The sequence below is a fragment of the Oreochromis aureus genome, linkage group 5 (genome assembly GCF_013358895.1).
Source record: "Oreochromis aureus strain Israel breed Guangdong linkage group 5, ZZ_aureus, whole genome shotgun sequence".
NCBI classification, from domain to species: domain Eukaryota; kingdom Metazoa; phylum Chordata; class Actinopteri; order Cichliformes; family Cichlidae; genus Oreochromis; species Oreochromis aureus.
The window spans coordinates 32545960-32564058 of NC_052946.1; the positions used below are offsets into that span (position 1 = coordinate 32545960).

At 35.5% G+C, this 18099-nt stretch overlaps 1 protein-coding gene across 1 annotated transcript; it reads left to right on the plus strand.

Moving 5' to 3' along the window:
* Window positions 1-544: 544 nt before the first annotated feature.
* On the plus strand, window positions 545-15223 carry igfn1.4 (immunoglobulin like and fibronectin type III domain containing 1, tandem duplicate 4). The gene is made up of 25 exons (XM_039612153.1): window positions 545-690; window positions 4241-4303; window positions 5356-5478; window positions 5839-5978; window positions 6256-6355; window positions 6567-6648; window positions 6724-6916; window positions 7097-7210; window positions 7581-7749; window positions 7842-8114; window positions 8278-8499; window positions 8699-8761; window positions 9075-9125; window positions 9210-9269; window positions 10413-10528; window positions 10746-10887; window positions 10979-11272; window positions 11389-11691; window positions 11949-12128; window positions 12229-12357; window positions 12467-12546; window positions 12732-12924; window positions 13097-13393; window positions 14522-14848; window positions 14939-15223. The coding sequence occupies exons 2-25, from the start codon at window positions 4258-4260 to the stop codon at window positions 14941-14943; spliced, it is 3702 nt and encodes a 1233-aa protein (XP_039468087.1). The 5' UTR covers window positions 545-690; window positions 4241-4257; the 3' UTR covers window positions 14944-15223.
* Window positions 15224-18099: the final 2876 nt, after the last annotated feature.

Below are 18099 nucleotides of genomic sequence, written 5' to 3' on the forward strand. Positions count from 1 at the left end.
TATCATTTGACCATTTTAGTTCAACCATCCCAGAAGAAAGCTCACCTATAGTCCTCTCAGAGCACGACTACCAAGTCATGTGGCTAATTAAGCCCGTTCAAATACTAAAGAATAAATACTAGAGGGTGTGAGGCTGTCAGCTGCAAGTAAGAAGGATGTAGTGGTCACAGTTGTATTTCCCATTTTTTAAGCTAAGTATATAGTAATGGGGGTGGCTGAAGACTTTAACACTAGTGTACACACTTGCTTAGTTGAGTATTTCTAAATGATCTGTAACAATGTGTGAAAGGGACAGAATAAAGGAACTGAAACAGGGAGAATGTAAAATGTAAAGCCTTGTAAAAGTGGTATGTGTGATCATAACAAGATTCATTTTTAGGTGTGTCATTCACAGTAGATGTCCTGAGGAAGCTTATGCATTTGTCAACAAGAAGTCCCAGTTATGGTCATCTCAGCACAAGGCTTGCAGACAGCCTTGGCTTTCCTTCTTCGTTTCTAGAGGTTGTGATTTATGCCAAAAACAAAAAAGCAATCCCCTTTCTTGGCAGGCACCGTGTCTGACAACGTGGGAGCTTGTCGCAGAGTCATTGGCATTCCTGTAAGGATTTAATAGCTTGTAGACCAGGGAGGCAACACTCGAATATCAGCCAGTGAAGCAGCACCACTGAACAGGATCACAGGAGTACTGTGGTGAGTTCATCATTCATCTTATATACATCACCAGTCTTAGATGGAGGTGTTAAGTATTAAGACATGGCTCTAGTTTTTAACACTCAGTTCTGGGCCATATTAAATCTTAAAGATAACAGTAAGTCCATGTGATAAACTGTGTAAAGTGTTTGCCTATAAACACAACTGAGCTGACTTAATAAAAGTTCTTTTATGTGCACATGAAAGTGGTTTAATTTTCCATCATTCACATTAAGTACAGTGAAGTTGTTTTCTAATTACTCAGCCCCTATGTTTCATTAAATATGCATTTCAAAAGGTTTTTCAAAAATTTTGAAAATGCAACAATAATGCACGTCACTATACAAAAGTAACTGCTTACATGAGTTCAAATAAAATGAGCTTTCTGTGATTTCCAGATCTTGTATATAATTGTAGCCAGTTGGCAAAAAATCCTCACTACTCATAACTTTCCCCTATGTTCTTGCACATAGAAAACTTTGAAAATTTCACAGCTATACCTAAAACCAAGAATCATCCTTTTGAGAGCATGTTATTTTTTAAAAAACTCCTAGCTTGAATTTTTCTTCATGAATAGTTACTCTAATCTGCTCTATTATTTTTTCATCGATCAGCTTATCAATTAATGGCTCCTCAAAGTTTTAAATGAAGATTTAAATAGATAAATGAGCTGCATGAAAATACAAAACAGCTTATGATGAAATTCTGGAAAAATCCAATTTAAGCAAACCTGGCACTCAATTTAAGCTACTGGCATCAGTGTCATCTCCGTAGATAGCCACATGGTTTCTGAACATGCCCCTCACAGTGTCTCGCTTTTAATCATCTTTATGATGCTCTCAGTCTCTGAGTATACTGTCTCGTACTGTATTTCATCTCCAGTCAGAGAAGCAGCTGGTGGCATTAACATCGACAAGTTAACATCAGCAAAGGCGATATATATCCTATAAAAACAACTCACACAGCAAGGAGTCCTAAACTTGTTGTGTAACGAGTGTGTTGGAAGCCAAGTACACACACACAAAAAAAAGAATTTCTAGAGCAAAGAAATAAATAAATCTAAATCTCAAAGGCTTTTCTGACCATAGTAAATAACTTTGCAGAACAACCATAAAGGGGGCTCAAGTTATGATCTAAATCTCATCACATTTATCCTAAGAATACAAGAATACAACAATGTGCTTAGCAATAACCATTTTCTGTTATATTTACTGAATACTTTAAAATATTTAAAGGCTTTTCACCATTTAGTTGCTGCTATAATCATAAGTAAATGCACCAAAAGTTAAAAAGGACTGATTATCAAGGTTATCTGTTTTGTGCCGTTAGATAGAAAATGTGGTAATCTATAGTGATTTAATTTGCTAGACTGAAAAAGTTTCACCTCAGTTTGACATTATCCTGTCAAAAGTGATTTACAAGCATATTAAGATGTGCAAGATGGGATGTTCACAGTTTTATGTGGCATGTGACCTATCATATGACAGTCCAGTTTTCTCATCTTCCAACAGCCATGAAGCACTGAAACCCTAGAATATCACGTGTCTATACCGGGATGTTCTAGGTTTGTGCAAATACTATACATGAGAATTAAAGATGTCGCACATATCTGAAATATAAAGTCAGTGTATCTAATTAATCAGCAACAATGTAGAGCAATAAAGACTGAAAAAGTATGATGATTAGTCAAGTTACTCAGGCATTCAGAAACAGTTTATTTTGTTGTTCACACCTACGTGAAAGAGCTTTACACAGTTCGGTGAGTTTTTGCCATAACAGCTATAGACGTCTTACACCCTTCCCTGCTGTTAGATCAATGATTCAGAACATTAGCTCTGTACTGTATTGTGCACTGACACATCAAACAGGTTATTCCATTTGGACAAAGTTCAACACAGCCCACAGTGTCAAACAGCTGTTAGTTGAACTTGGGTCCTGGGACACAGGAAATGAGTCGAACTAAAGTGCTCTGGAAACATTGAGTTTTGGGAAACAAATTTTCACCGACTGTGACTCACATCCACTCAAAGCAACTCATTTCATACTCTAGCAATAGGAATGACTGATTTACAATTTCTGTAAAAATTCCATCTCCACGGATTAAAAAAAAAATTTAATCAAACTAAAAACTACAGTACATGTAGGTGTGATGATGGAACTATTGAAGTGTAAGAGGGAACATTTAACGTTTGGGAACATTAGTATTTCTCTATCAAATGACATTTTTAGCAGTATATGGAATTAGAGATCCAAGCAATCTTTCCATGTTTAAACCTACAGTCGTGTACAGCTTTTTTTCCTTTTTTCTCTTATATTTTTTTTCACTGTCAGACTTTGTTTTGACTGACAGCTTTGACAGTCTCAGCATACTATACTAAACAGTATACAATCCCAGATCTGTTCCTGTCATTATAAAATATATCAAGCTCATGTTTCTCAACATATGGAAACAAAAAAAAAATCCAAAACAACAAAAAACAAGAAAAAACCCCCATAAAAGTAATAAATAAATACATCAGCTTATCATTTCTTTCAACCAGAGTGATGGTTATAAAAGGATTTATTGACAGAATTTATTAGTTTCATATCATTTCATACAGTCTCATCTTTCTTAAAACCAGCACTGATAAAAATATCTAATTCCTGCAATTATGTATTAATGTTCTAACAAAATATTAACATTTCTGCAAATCCCCTTAAGCCCCAGCAACACTGAATCCATTAAAATTAATGTTCAGTCTATTTTCGTCAAGTGACATTTGTCATTCTAAGTATAGAAATCATGTGGGTAATGAAAGCCATGTAGAGATCCCTGCTGCGAACGGATCTTTAAGATCATAAAAATGTGAATTTGATAAGCATGTAATCATTTAAACAACACGTCAGCTTGCTGTATCTTAACGTCACAAGAAGAAAACTCCAAATTAATAATAGTTTACACAATAATGTCATAAAGTGAGTAAGAAATCTTGGCTTTTCCTCAGCTATTCTTAAAAAGTTGCTTTCCTTACTGTAATTACTCTCGGCATAGGGCAAGAGTTAGATGACATGCAGAAACAGATGTCCATGTTCTGTGTCTTTTGCCGTGTTAACAGTCTGAATTTGTCTCCAGTCACAGTATTTCCCTTAAGAACTCTAATAACAGGTTCTACATTTTTAATGCTTCTTTGTTTTGAATTTGTCTTCAACTAATCAGTCCCCCAGAAAAAAACAAAAACCAAAAACTCACAATTTGTACATTTTGTAGTTTCTAAAGAAGAACATTTTCAAACATGGCCAAACTTTCCTGCACATAATGATTTAATGAAAGGTGGGCCACATCTCGCAACGCCTCTTTTAAGCCGTTCGGTGCCAAATAACTTTTGAGTCTCAGTCTGAACTGAATCTTTAAACAATTTCTTTCAATAATACTTAATAATACTCAATAATACAATAATAAAAAACTAAAAAATGCTCCTGCTATTTTAATAAATTAGTACACTGAAAATATTGTGTTATGTTTCCTAAATAAATTAACTTTTTTCCCCCAATTCTTGCTGAATCCATTCAGGAATCAAAAGACCCGAGATGATTAGAAAATCAAAACTGACAGATGGGACAGCCGCTGGCCAAGGTGAGCACTACATATAACTGTCTATTAGTGGCACTACAGAATAATCGACTAGCAAAACACTCTCTGTACAAATTTCAACAAATGATTTTTGCTTTATTATTCGAATTTCAATATCAATCTGCAATATGCAAGTGGTAACCAAATTAAATAAGTACTATGAATCTAGAGGGAAAATTCTTAAATTAGGTATATTTGCATAATTCTGAATTCTGCTAGTCATGAATATACATTGTCTATTAAATTCCTCCTATTACTAAGACTATACCATACATCAGGCAGACAATATTACAGGTTTAAGCAAGCACACGTTCATTGATAAGCAGTAGCAATATAGAATAGGAAATGTGTACTGTAACCGTTACAGTGCAGATTATATATTGCTACTACTTTCTAAATAGTTATATAGCATAACTATTCATTAAATATGCTGCAGGTCAATTTATTTATTTATTTTTTTGTTTGCTTGTTTGTTTGTTTGTTTGTTTGTTTGTTTGTTTGTTTGTTGGTCAGTTAAATGTTTAAGTCGAATCCAATGTTACTACTATGCTGATACATGCAGTACATTCTTCTTAACATATGCCTTATGAGCTCCTGCTGCAGAGAACTACAGTGGTAAAGAAGGTAAAGAAAGCAACAGAAAAAAAATGTTAGCCATTTATCTACCTACTGCTCATGAAGGCATCAAGAACTCACATGCAATGAATTTCTTGATATGCATGTAATTTGTGTGAATATGTAGATGCATTACTAAATATCTGTTCTCAGGCTGAATTTTAAATATGGATTCATACAGAAGATGTAAAAGAGGTAAATCTGACTGAAACGCAAAAGCTACTACATTTAGCATATAACTCAGAGTGGTGATAAGCTGAACATTAACATTTTAAAATGTCAAGTAATAGAATGTGTTTTCAGCAATGGTTTAAGGGGGCTTGCTTACAAAACAACAAATTTTGATGGTGAATACAATTACGGCTATGATTTTCATCCTTTTCCTTGCTCCGAGTGTCACATGTATTGTCACTGACATTTCATTTTCCAATGCTTGACAGTTGGGATCAAGAAAAAATCTAAGGTCCCTGGAGTGATGATTACACAGTTTATCGAGACGCTGCCAGAGGGAAAGAGCCATCCAGACTTCACCCGCAAGCCAATTGCTTTGACCATCCAAGAGGGTATATTTCATAGCAAAAAAATAATAATTTTAAACATTAATATTCAGGGGAAAAAACATTCCCAAGGTAATATGTGATTCTGCTAAATGGATTAGATCAATTCAATTTGCCCAAAGAAAAAGAAAGAAGCCTGTATCAGTAGAATTGCATAAACCATGACTAAACATCTGCAGAAGTGACAATGTTACCAAATCTATTCTGCATAACACAAATGATCTTTTTGCCTCTGTAATGTGAATCCATTACCAGGTACTGTTCACCCATTTCAATTTAATATCCATACTAAATGTCACAGTATATATTTGGATCTCTTCACTGTCTCCAGGGAGTGACCAGTCTTCTTTTTTTCCTTTTTTACAGGGAAATTTGCTTTCTTTAAAGCTATTGTCATTGGAGACCCAACGCCAACTGTAACATGGAGCAGAAATAACGGAGATGTGTCTGATACTTCCCGGTACCAGAGTAAATACGATCCCACTTCCAATGAGCACACATTTGAGGCAAGTGATACAGTAAAACTAAAGCAACATGTTCACATAAAGGAGAAGCAGATAATGTAGACAAGCTAGAAGACAAAGATATTTGATATTTGATTACATCAAAGGTAAATAATCTTTGTTGTCCCATACAAAAAGTACAGTTATACAAATCTCAATAATAACCACATTATCGACTTTCACACCATGAACTGTGATAAATTAGATCAAAATAAAATTTAACACATTTGGTTGTTAATTATCTAGTTCCATTACACTCAGTATATCTTTTACTGTCCAGATGCCAAATGTTGCCCCAGATCAAGCAGATACCTACAAATGCTTTGCCACAAATGAATATGGACAAGCCATGGTCACAGTTGTTTTAAATGTGATTGAAGGTAAGGACTAATTGCTTTGTATAGATATGGCAATATAGTGTGATGAAAGCAATCATAGAGTTATTAAATCTGCATGTATTTGAGTCTGCACGCAGATTCTGCCAAATTTGCTACTTTGCTACTTCCACGCTTAAGGCTATTTCTGTCATTCCATTACTATATGTCTTTTTCCTACATAGTTGATAATGTATCATCTTTTTTTACTTTCCAGTGGGTTATAAAAAGAACAAAGCCCAACAGCAAGCAGCTGATGCAATAGCAGGGGATTTTAAGACTGTTCTAAAAAGGAAAAGGTAAGATTGAGGTAGTCTACTGATCACCATGCGTCATCTATAGATTTACAAATTGTTTACTATATCCATTTCCAGCAAGGTTCGTCCCAAATTTGAGCAACCTGAGAAAAAAGACGGAGAAATAGATCCAAAATTTTGGGAGCTTTTACTTAGTGCTGACAAGAAAGATTATGAGAGAATCTGTGCAGAGTTTGGAGTAACTGACTATCGTTGGATGCTCAAGAAATTAAACGAAATGAAGAAAGAAAGGGAGGAAGAACAAGCACAGGTCTGTGATTTGGTTCATAATGCTTTTTTACTTCCTTTATGAGGCTTGACGTTAACTATACAAACTCAAATTAGTTTATAAGTTTATTCTTGAAAAAAATAAATAAAGCTATTTAGTTGCAAAAAAAAAAAAAAATGTCTGTTTGCTTTCCTTTTATTGCTTCCTCTGTTTTTGTCCCAGTTCGTCAAAAGCCTCTCTAATCTGAGACCTATTCAGGTCAATGCAGATGGCACTGCATCCTTTGAGATAGACATGGACCTCATTGACCAAAGCAGCTCTATATACCTGTACAAGGTAAGTGATAGAATGAACCCTAACTTTACTAAACCATAATAGAACAAAACAAGGAATAGAGCCATTATCTAGGACCACCCCAAAATACCACAGCTATAATATGACCAGTGCTTGCAAAGATACATCAAGATGATTAGATGATATGTACCAGTCAACCACGTTTGAATTAATTTTTTATGTTTAAACATTAGATATGCAGCTATGGTATTGAGTTTTTACTTTTTTTTATGAAATCCTGTTATAATGCTATCAATATTTAATCAAATAAGACTTTTTTTGTTTTGTTTTGCTATTGTCTTGCAGCTACATTGTGCTATGAAAGTACAAAAATATATGAAAATAACAATCTATGTATATACACACTCCACAGGATGGTGAAATGATCCCTTACACAAAAGAACTGGGTGATAAGCTCAAGCACAGCCTTAAGCAAATTGGAAAAAGGTACATTTTTAGCATGAGAGACCTAATGCCAGAGGATGCCGGGCTGTACCAGTTGGATGTTGAGGATGTCAATATGTTTTCCACTGATTTTAAAAGTAAGCATTTTTACAATTGCACATGACACAACAAAATGAAGGATGTTGAAATAAATTCATGTAGTATAATAAACAAATCTCTTATTTTTCAGTCCCCATGGTGGATTTCTTGGTGAAGATTCAGGAAGTAAAGGCAAAAGAGAGAGAAGATGCCATATTTGAGTGTGTCTTGTCAAACCCCTTTTCCAAGATTTTGTGGTTTGGCAAAAATATGCCACTGGAACAGGGAGATAAATATGACATTGAGGTTTCAGAAGACAAGCTCATTCACAGGCTGGTGGTTAAAGACTGCATGGTGGCAGATAAAGGAATTTATTGTGCCTGTGCAGGGATAAAATCTTGCAGTGCTTGGCTTGTCATTGAAGGTATATTATCTCCCACCAAAAGGCTATCTAATAGTATATGATATAATTAACTGACAATTTTTTTGAAAGATTAGATTAATTAAATCTATTATTGAGTTCATGACATAAAATACATTTTTTTAAGTGCACACTGTCACAAATCTAATTGTCTTTCCCAATTCAGCTGATAAAGATGCACAAAAGGGTAAAAAGACAGCAAGGAAAACAACAAGGGCAGGGGGATCTGGGCAGGATTTACAGAAAATTGCCAAAGAGCAACAAGCAAAACTAGAAAAGGAGAAAGAGGAAAGAAAAGAGCAAATTAAAGCTTCTGAAGAGGCTGCACCTCCACCTGCTGCACCCACTAACACTCCAGTTGTGGCTGGATCTACAGTTTCCAAACCAAGTAAGAATGCCCAGAAGTGGTTTTAAATTAACATTAACCACATTAACCAAGAGAGAGAAAATGTCATTTTAGATAAGTGTGATGTATCTTTTCATATGAATATTATGTTGTTTATGTGGTTAGTCAACTTTTGTTATTATATGGGTAATTATAATGTGTTAATGTATCAACCTCTGACTTGTTTTTTACGGTTGATGAGGAGTGGTAAATGAACCAACAATTACAGGTTCACATCCACCAGTTGTGGAGGCAACAACCACTGGTAAGATCCTTCTTACATCTAAATATTTAAAAGTATTATTTATGTAAACATTTGCCACAATATAAATATAAACTGCTAGTGAGGTCACAGTAATATTTTGGCTGTACTTCATAATGTAATCACTTCATTAAGTGATTAACTACCTCTTAAAGGATAGATTTTAGCTGACTTTACTGTTTTTTGGATGTTGTAAAATCATTACTCTTATAATGACAAAATGAAAGCACTGAAACTGAGTTGCAAGTAATTGAATTCATCCATAAACAAAGAATAATAATAATAGCATTGTCATACTGTCTGTGATCACACATAGGTTCTTCAGATGAAACATCAAAACGAGAAGCTGCCACAGACGTCAGGAGTGGTAAGATAAAAAAATGAAAACAGTCAGGATAATAAGCAGAAGAAAAAACAAGTTTAAATCACTTGTTGTTGTTATTGCCATCAGGCCACTCACCTGAGGAAACCAGTGGTGGTGAAATGCTAAATCAACCACTTGCACATGCAGGTATGCCAGATATTTAAAACTGAAAAAGCACTACAGTACTAAAAATATAGAAAGACTAATAAAATATCTATATAGTAGGTTACACAACTTTAACAGAAGTGTAAAAAATAACACATTAACATCAATGTACGTTTACTTACTTAGAACACAGTGGGGGAAATATTTATTTGAACCCCTGCTTACTTTTTTAATGCAGATAGATTTTAATGAGACAGAATATCAACCAAAAAACCAGAGGAGGAGAAATAACACACACACACAAAAAACATGACATAAAAGTTATAAACTGATTTTCATGTCATTGAGCGAAATAATATTTGGTCCCTTACAACTCAATCAGTGAATCAATAAAACCTGCTAAAGGCTAGAATGTGCCATGACACCATCAACAAGAAGCTTGGTGAGAATGTGACAACTGTTGGTGCAATTATTAGGAAATGGAAGAAAAATGGTCTGGTACTCATTGAGTGAAATAAGTATTTGATACCCAGGCAAAAAAAAAATGACTTAGTACTTGGTGGAGGAACCCTTGCTGACAAGCGCACTGGTCATATATTTCTTATAGTTTGTGTTGCACTTTTTCAAGTTTTTCAGTACCGCTTGCTGATTATTTAGCATTAGTGTTTGCAGACAGTTCCTATAAACAACAGGCAACAGTAGAAATCTGTTAGCAACCAAAGTATTTCCAAAAAGGTATCTGGTACAGCAGCCCTTCTGTCAATGATTTCATCTAGCAGCAACTATTCACAAGCTGGTCGGGGAATACACATTTTCCCTCACAACTGGTGGTTACCAGGGGTTCGCTGATGATTTTCAGTCTGTGTTATACTGACTTATACAAACTCAGGCCTAAAGTGGATTTTAAGTTGGGAGTCTATAGGGACTTTCTTGTTTTTGGAGCCAGTAACTGCAGCCATCCCCAGATATGGCCACTTGTTTGTTTCACAAACTTGTCAAACTATTGAAGAATTCCAGAAAAACCTTCCAAAACATCTAGAAAGTTCTCACCTTCATTTAAACATAGCTATTTACTGAAATCAATAAAAATGTTTTCTGTTTTTATTTAATATGCATGCAGTTTTAAAGACAAAGCTTCATCACAAAGTATGCCAAGAGGAGTTTAACTGCATTTATGTTTCCTAGAGCCTGGAATTACCTCTGGACTTTCTAATATTTATGCCCTTCGAGGAAAATCAGCTGAATTGCAAGTGAAGATGAACATTGACAGTGATGCCACCTGGTTCAAAGATGGAAAGCAGGTAAAGCCAATGAATAAGTATTATTAAATCTATATTTTTTAATTTTAGATAGCATTTGGAATAAGTCAGTATTATGAAAAACAAGAAAACTCTACCTACAGTATGTTTCTATCATTAACTAATTTTATATAACAAATTTAAAGTGTTGTGTTAACAAAATTGCCATATCAGGTACTTTCTCTTTGCTTTCTTTTTGCTTTTTTAATTTCCTTTTTAGTTAAACTCAGGTGCTGGGATCACCATAACCAAAGATGGAAATTCTCATGAGCTAAGAATTCAAAGCTGCAGTGATGACAGCTCTGGAGTTTATCAGTTTACATCAGGGGAACACAGCACACAAGGGAAGGTTACGGTTGGAGGTATAATATACTTTCTCTCGCTGTTACACTTCTATTAAATGGCAAAACAGTTACAGAGCTTTAAAATGGACTTGTGCTTTGTGTTTCATAGATGTACCTGAATTTGATCCAGATGACCTTCACAAGTTCTCCAAACCTGTGATAGTAAGAGCGGGACAAAATGCTGCTTTCAAGATGCCCTTTCCTCCTCAGGAGTCTTTGGAGGTCAACTGGTTCAAGGATGGCACTGAGCTCAAAGATGGAGGAGGAGTTAACATTGTGAGGGAGCGCAATCACAGCCGCCTGTTGTTCAGAGACTGCCTGCGGATAGACACAGGGGAAATAAAGATCCAGCTGAAAAACCCATTTGGAGCCATAGAGGCCACATCTGAGCTTATTGTGCTTGGTATGGAAACAAAGATAAATATATGAGAAAATTAGACTTTCTAAAGGGTAAATCAATAAACTTTCTAATATTTGTTAACTCCCATACGTATGTTTAAAATTTAACATGATATCTAGATCGACCCGGTCCACCAGAGGGTCCAGTGAAGACGGTTGAAACTACCTCATCAATAATTGAGATTAAATGGAACCCTCCCAAAGACGATGGCGGATCTGCTGTAACCAACTACATTATAGAACGGCAGCAGACAGGACAGAGTCTGTGGACAAAACTTGGAGACGTCTCAGCGGACAAGACCTCCTTCAGAGACAGGAATGTGACACATGGAAAGAAATACAACTATCGCATCTGTGCAGAAAACCCTGAGGGTATTAGTGATGCCCTGGAGACAGCTGAAAGCATAATGGCTGGCATAATGAGTGAGTGTAGAAAAATGAAGTCGTGTTTAGTGTTTCTCAGCAAATCCAAATGAAAATGCCTTCATGTAGCTTTTGTGATTGCTTTAAACACTTTATCATTGGAACAGCTGCTATACAAATCCAACCTTTTATCATGGCTGGAATTAATGCTATATCTTTAAGAGAAACTGCTTGCATATGTCTTTGATTGATTTAAGTATGCCCTAAATATTAATGATGAGAGTATTTAATTAATTAGACTTCTTACTATTTTTTAGTACTCGCAGGTCCTCCTGGTGCTCCTAAAGTGGTAAGTGCCTCAAAAACCTGTATCAACTTGACCTGGACCCCTCCAGAGGATGACAAAGGAGTGCCGATCATTGGGTACCAAGTAGAGAAACGAAAGAAGGACACAAATCAGTGGATTCCCCTAAATGCAGTTAATGAACCTATTGAAGGTTTGTAAAACAAAAATAATTTCTACTCCTAAAGAACAATTAGCACCTTTCTTTAAAAAAAATTGACTCTTTTATCTTGACATTAATCATATTTTTCCAGACATAAAGTACGCAGTCAAATACATCTCTGAGGGTTCAGAGTACGAGTTCAGGGTTACAGCAATCAATGAGTCAGGATCTGGAGATCCAAGCCCTCCATCTGCGATGGTGTGTGCAAAGAATCCCAACAGTAAGTCTTGACATGCTTCAGTGTGAATATAAATGATTACCTTAGTTATCCAGAGCAGTGATTTTTTTTCCCTGCATGAATTTGAATGTTTTATGCGTTTTCTATCCAGTGAGACCTTGTTTTAAGGATCCAGAGGACTTCATTGTTGTCAGAGCAGGAAATTCTGCTCGTGTCAAAATTTGCTTTGAGGTATGAATGAACCTAAAATCAGGTTTCTAAGTATTTTTTCATCCCTAATATTTCAAATCTGTCATGCCAGTATTTTCTGCATTTACTTCCCTTGTCATATTTTTTGAGTTGTAAGTTCACCACAGCATGACAAGGGAGGATTTGCCTCACATTTTAGGTAATTTATCCGATATCGATATCTTCAGGCTGAACCTCCACCTCAGATCACTTGGCTGAAGGATGACGAGCAAATATCTGCGTGGATTAATATCATAAATACAGAGGGAACATCTCAACTTGTTATTCCCAATTCAAAGCGCTCAGATTCAGCAATCTACACTATTAAAGCCAAAAACTCTGTGGGTGAGGCTTCATTTGACATTGACCTTAGAGTCACAGGTAAGGACATGGACATCAGCCTATGATTAATGTAAAACAGGTTGTGTCACTACTAGTTTCTGTACTTTGTGAAATATATAATAGACTATATTGTTATTCAATTTGCCGAACTGACCAGAATATTAGCAAAATAATTATCCCACTTTCTGTAACTTATTCTTTTTTTTGCTAGATGAACCCAAGGCTCCAGGGCCTGTGGAACTAGAGCAAACAGTACATGGAAAGCTAGTGATATCATGGGCTCCCTCACCAGACCAGGAGCTTGATGACCGCCTGTGCTACATGGTTTCTCAACATGACTCCCTCAATAGAGTTTGGAAAACTATAGCAGACCGTCTATTCACTAACACATACACAGCTAGCAACATCCTTCCTGGGATAGAGTACCATTTTCGAATCTATGCCAAGAATGATATGGGACTGTCAGATCCATCTCCATCACCTACATGGGGCATCAACATCAATAAAGGTGGGTTAGTTATTTTGATTATGCCATAACGGTGAACTAAACTATAGTGTGCATTAGTTTGATAATTTAGGTGCTTTCCAGTGTCCATAACAACTAATTTGTCAGAAACAAACATTTTCATGAAATACATTTTCTGTCATTTAAAATCTATTGTCATCACTGTAGGCACACCCTACATTAATAATAATACTGTAAGAGGTACCATAATTTGAACACTCAAGAACGATCAAACTATTAGAATGATTCTGAGGTTCTCCTTGTGTATTTAAAATCTGCCTGGCTAACCCAGGCCAGCATATTATAAAAGACTGCAAGTTAAAAGTGGACAATACACTGTATTAAGAACTAAAAGTACAGTATATACATTTTTAAAACAGAAATCATCTCATCATTCTCTTTATTGCTATGTCTTGTTTAATGATTGCATTATTCTAATTTGTTTGTGTGATGTGTTTTGTCAGTCTTCTTAAGAGAATGGGATACATTTTATTAATTATGCCAATGTATACTTATGCTTCCTGAGCCTAATAGATAAAGGAGTTAAATTTAATTAAACACATTCTTCTAAACTAGAACGAAAGTCCTGGATCTTTAAAAAGAAAAAAAAAATAAACCTAAGCAAAACATATGTTCACCTGGTGGGACAAGAGAGAAAAATAGCTACCATGCACTTTAAAACAATTAGCCAACAGTTGTGCTCCTGCTCAGAAACTACCTTACCTCACACACAGCAGGCAGACTGGGCAGGGCCATCACAGTTATGAAGTTGTCCTTTCTCAAATTTAGCACACAATATAAAGGCTTTGTTTAGTTGTTTAGCTGCATCGTGTGGGACGCCATACTATGACAACTTCTTCAGCGTCACTGTAAATTCTCCAGATGATTATTATTCTTACATAAGCTCACTCTGACATTTCCCAGACAAACAGGCACAGACTGCATTAGGGAGCTGACAGGAGCTCTACCACATATCAAGAAAAGGGTTGCACTGGATATGTAAAACTGTTATAATGCTGCTATTTGAAATCTGATTAGTACGAAGGAATTTTGCAAATATTCTTGGACCTTTATTGACATTATTATAATCTGACTTTAAATAGTAACTTTGAACACTCCTTTCTCTTTAAGTTCCAGTAACTTCAAATGGAGTTATTTCTGCAGAGGTCTCCTTCGAGAGACCTCCATCTATCTTGGTCCCTTTGAAAGTCCACACACCACCTAAAGGTTACCAACTCTTTATGACATGTGCCGTTAGAGGATATCCCACCCCAACTGTATCCTGGTACCTGAACGACATCTGCATCAACTCAGACAATAACTACTACATCACCAACTCTTTTGGTGTCTGCTCCCTGTATATTCTCCGTGTTCGGCCGAAGGACAGTGGGGAATATAAGGTAGTCGCAGTTAACTCTTTTGGCAAGGCAGAGTGTTCCGCTAAAATTTTTGTCAGAGGTAAGCTTTATTTAAGAGTATTATTATATTTTTGTTGTTTGTGATGAAGGGTTTATTCTTATGATTGTTTTGCTTTTTTTTTTTTAACAGATTAATTGGCAACAAACCTTTGTGGAGCTTTTCTTCTTACTGGGGTCCTGTGGAAAATACAGAAATAAAATGAATGGATGTTTTGGTTTGCTATATAACAGAAATAATATACTTTCAATACAAAGTGTGAGAAGAAAAAAAAGAGCTTTTAGTGCAAACTCATTTGATGTGTCTGAAGTGCAATATTTACAATTGTTACCCTGTCACTGGTAATAATAACTATTAAAATGAGTGAAGTGGCAATCTTCAGTATAAAAACATCTGTCAAATTGTAACCGCAATAAATCAACAAACTGATGTGTACTCAGCGTTCTGCCTTCTCACTTATTCTTGTTTTATTGAAAACCTTTTCTATTTTTCACTGCTACAAAGCATTACATGGGTTTCATGCACCACATGGCTCCAATTTACGAGCCCATGACAACATGTACGTCAAAGTTCTTAAGCACTTATGATCCAAGTGTACATTTTATTAAATTCCCACATATATCAATTTCCTTTACATACTTATTCATGTAGATCTAAATAAAAAGACATCGATTTGCATTTTATCTAGTGTTGTAAAGCTACTATGAAAGAAGTCCATGTTGACAATCAGAATGGTTACTGTACTAGATCTAACCTGTTCATTTAGCAGTTTATAGTTGCTGAATAGAGTAAAATAATGCAGCAATGATCTTATATTAACACAGCTTCATGTCTCAGAATCAGAATACTTTATTAATCCCTAAGGAAATTGTGTAAATGTCTACTAGATTATGTAAAAGTCCTTACCGCATTTCCTTCCATTGTCAGGTCAGTGGTGATATTCCTGTGCATCTCCACTCATGTCATCAGTTTTCTTGCAGTTGAGTCATTTACTTTAAAAAGGTCAGAGTAACTATTCTAACTGCGCTGATATGCCATGCTTGTTTAACCTCTGACTGCTAACCTCTGCTCAGTACACAGAGTCCAACATACCACCAACACCACGAGCAACCACCTTTTTATAATGCCAAAGCAGATACAGTGTGACCTCCCAAATACCAAAGGCATGCTGTGAGAATTTCTGCTGATACATTTAGCGGCCTATTGGAACAGTCAATCCGTTCATATCAATTAGAGATTATTTTACCAAATAAAATGTCTCATGTTAATGTTTATTGACCAATAAAGTCCATAGTACAGTGATCATATTACTATAGACCTTGTGAAGCTGCCAGTCAAAACCTTCAAGTTAGACGGTTTGCCTATAAAATGAAATTATAGGCATTATAAGTCTGAACTTTGAACCATGGAGTATGGTAATAACCATCCCTAATGTAATTATAATTAAGTAGAATATGCTGGAATGCATCTTAGTTTTATTTGAATATAATGCAATTTAAATCTTCATATTAATATACAGTGCTGATGGGATTTTTATGTTCTCAACAGTAATGTTTGAAAAGTGTTGACTCAGTATCTTCAATGCCAGATTGAATGAACAGTCATAATGTATTTCCAGTGACAACTGCAAAGTGATCGCTTTCATAGAGATGGGTAAGATGAGCCTCGAGTCTTTACCAGTGTTGTAATATGGGTTTTTACCAACTACCCATGTAAGGGTTTCTATGTGCGCCAAACGTTTATCACCGAACAAAAAGGGGTGTCACCTTTGAAATATTGGGTAGTGAGAAGAGTACAAGTTGAAGGCGGATAACTGATCAGAGACGACAAAGAATCAAGAGTGAGTACAACTTATATATGTTATTAGAAAAATGTGTGTTAGTAATTTTAATCACTGTCCCAAAACAACTACTAAACTAACATTTTAAATGTGACGCTTGACTTATGTAGTGCTTTTGACAAGCAAGTAAATTCAGCTTTTAGTACTATTTTATAACTATGGCACAACAAAAAGGTATTATTTGATAAGACCTATATTAGGACTGAAAGCCTACTCTAGTTCTAGTAAATGATTATCCTGTAAATTTAGACCTATAATAATGTCCCAAACATCATTTTGCAAAAAAGGAAATCATCAAGATATTTTCAGCTGCTATAGATGTCAAAAAATACTGAACACAGAAAAACAGAAGACAAAGATCCTGGAGATTTGGTGACTTGGTTGTATATTACCATTTGCATATCAGTGCAAAATTGCTATATCAAAGTGATGTTTTCCTGCAATTCTATCTTCTTGTGTGGTAGTACAACCTTTAATGCAATACAGTCAAAAATCCACTTCTACAACAATTCTACGAAAAGGAGAAACATTAATTGACCTTTTGAGATCAGTCCTAACAAACATTTAAGATCTCAACAATGAATGACATTTAACTGAGGAATGTAACTTTCCCAGTTGGCTTCCCATGACTTACAAAGGACTGAACCTAAACTAGGTCTGAAGTACAGACACTGTGACACATCAAAGCTTAAACTTTTTTTCTGGGTTGTAGATGAAGGTCAGATATGCTTTTTCATATTTTCAGTGTCTCGTTTATGGTTCTAAAAATGAAACACTGTATAAAAAAAGCCTTATGGCCATAATCTTGATATAAGGTCCATTTTGTTCTAATTAAAAGTTTCTCAGCTCTATAGCCATTAAAATAATTACTGAACTAACTTAAAGATTACAAATAACCTATATGAAACATTTCTTTGGTTTACTATCCACTGTTATTTAAGGTTCCACTTTTCACTTAAGAAAATGTGTACTGAACTTGAAGTTTATTTTTAAATTAGACTTAAAGAAGTGCAGCCATCTTCTTTTCAAGCTATTATGACCTGGATGACTAAGAGCCTACATAGAGATATCCCTAAGGAGTATTATAAAGCAAAAGAGCAGTTTTAAGCATTGATGGCATAAAAAAAAAGATATACAGGTTACTTCATCATCTTATCACTTTGATATAAACACACTGAGCTCTCTTCTATGTTTGGATCCTGAGCAGTTAAATTGTTGGCACAGCCACCTGACTCCACAGGCAGTTGGGTGGAGTGAGTCACTAGGTGGGATTTCACATTCCCCATTTACAGTGTCCCAGCATGTCTCCAACTGTCTGCACAAGTCACGCGTCAAGGAAGTCAAGGAATTCCCAGTTTAATGATACATGAGAAGATGCTTGAAGGCAGGATTTCTTAAACTCTAGTTGCCCATGGCTCTGTTTCGAGGTGCCCTTGATTCTTGCCACACTAGC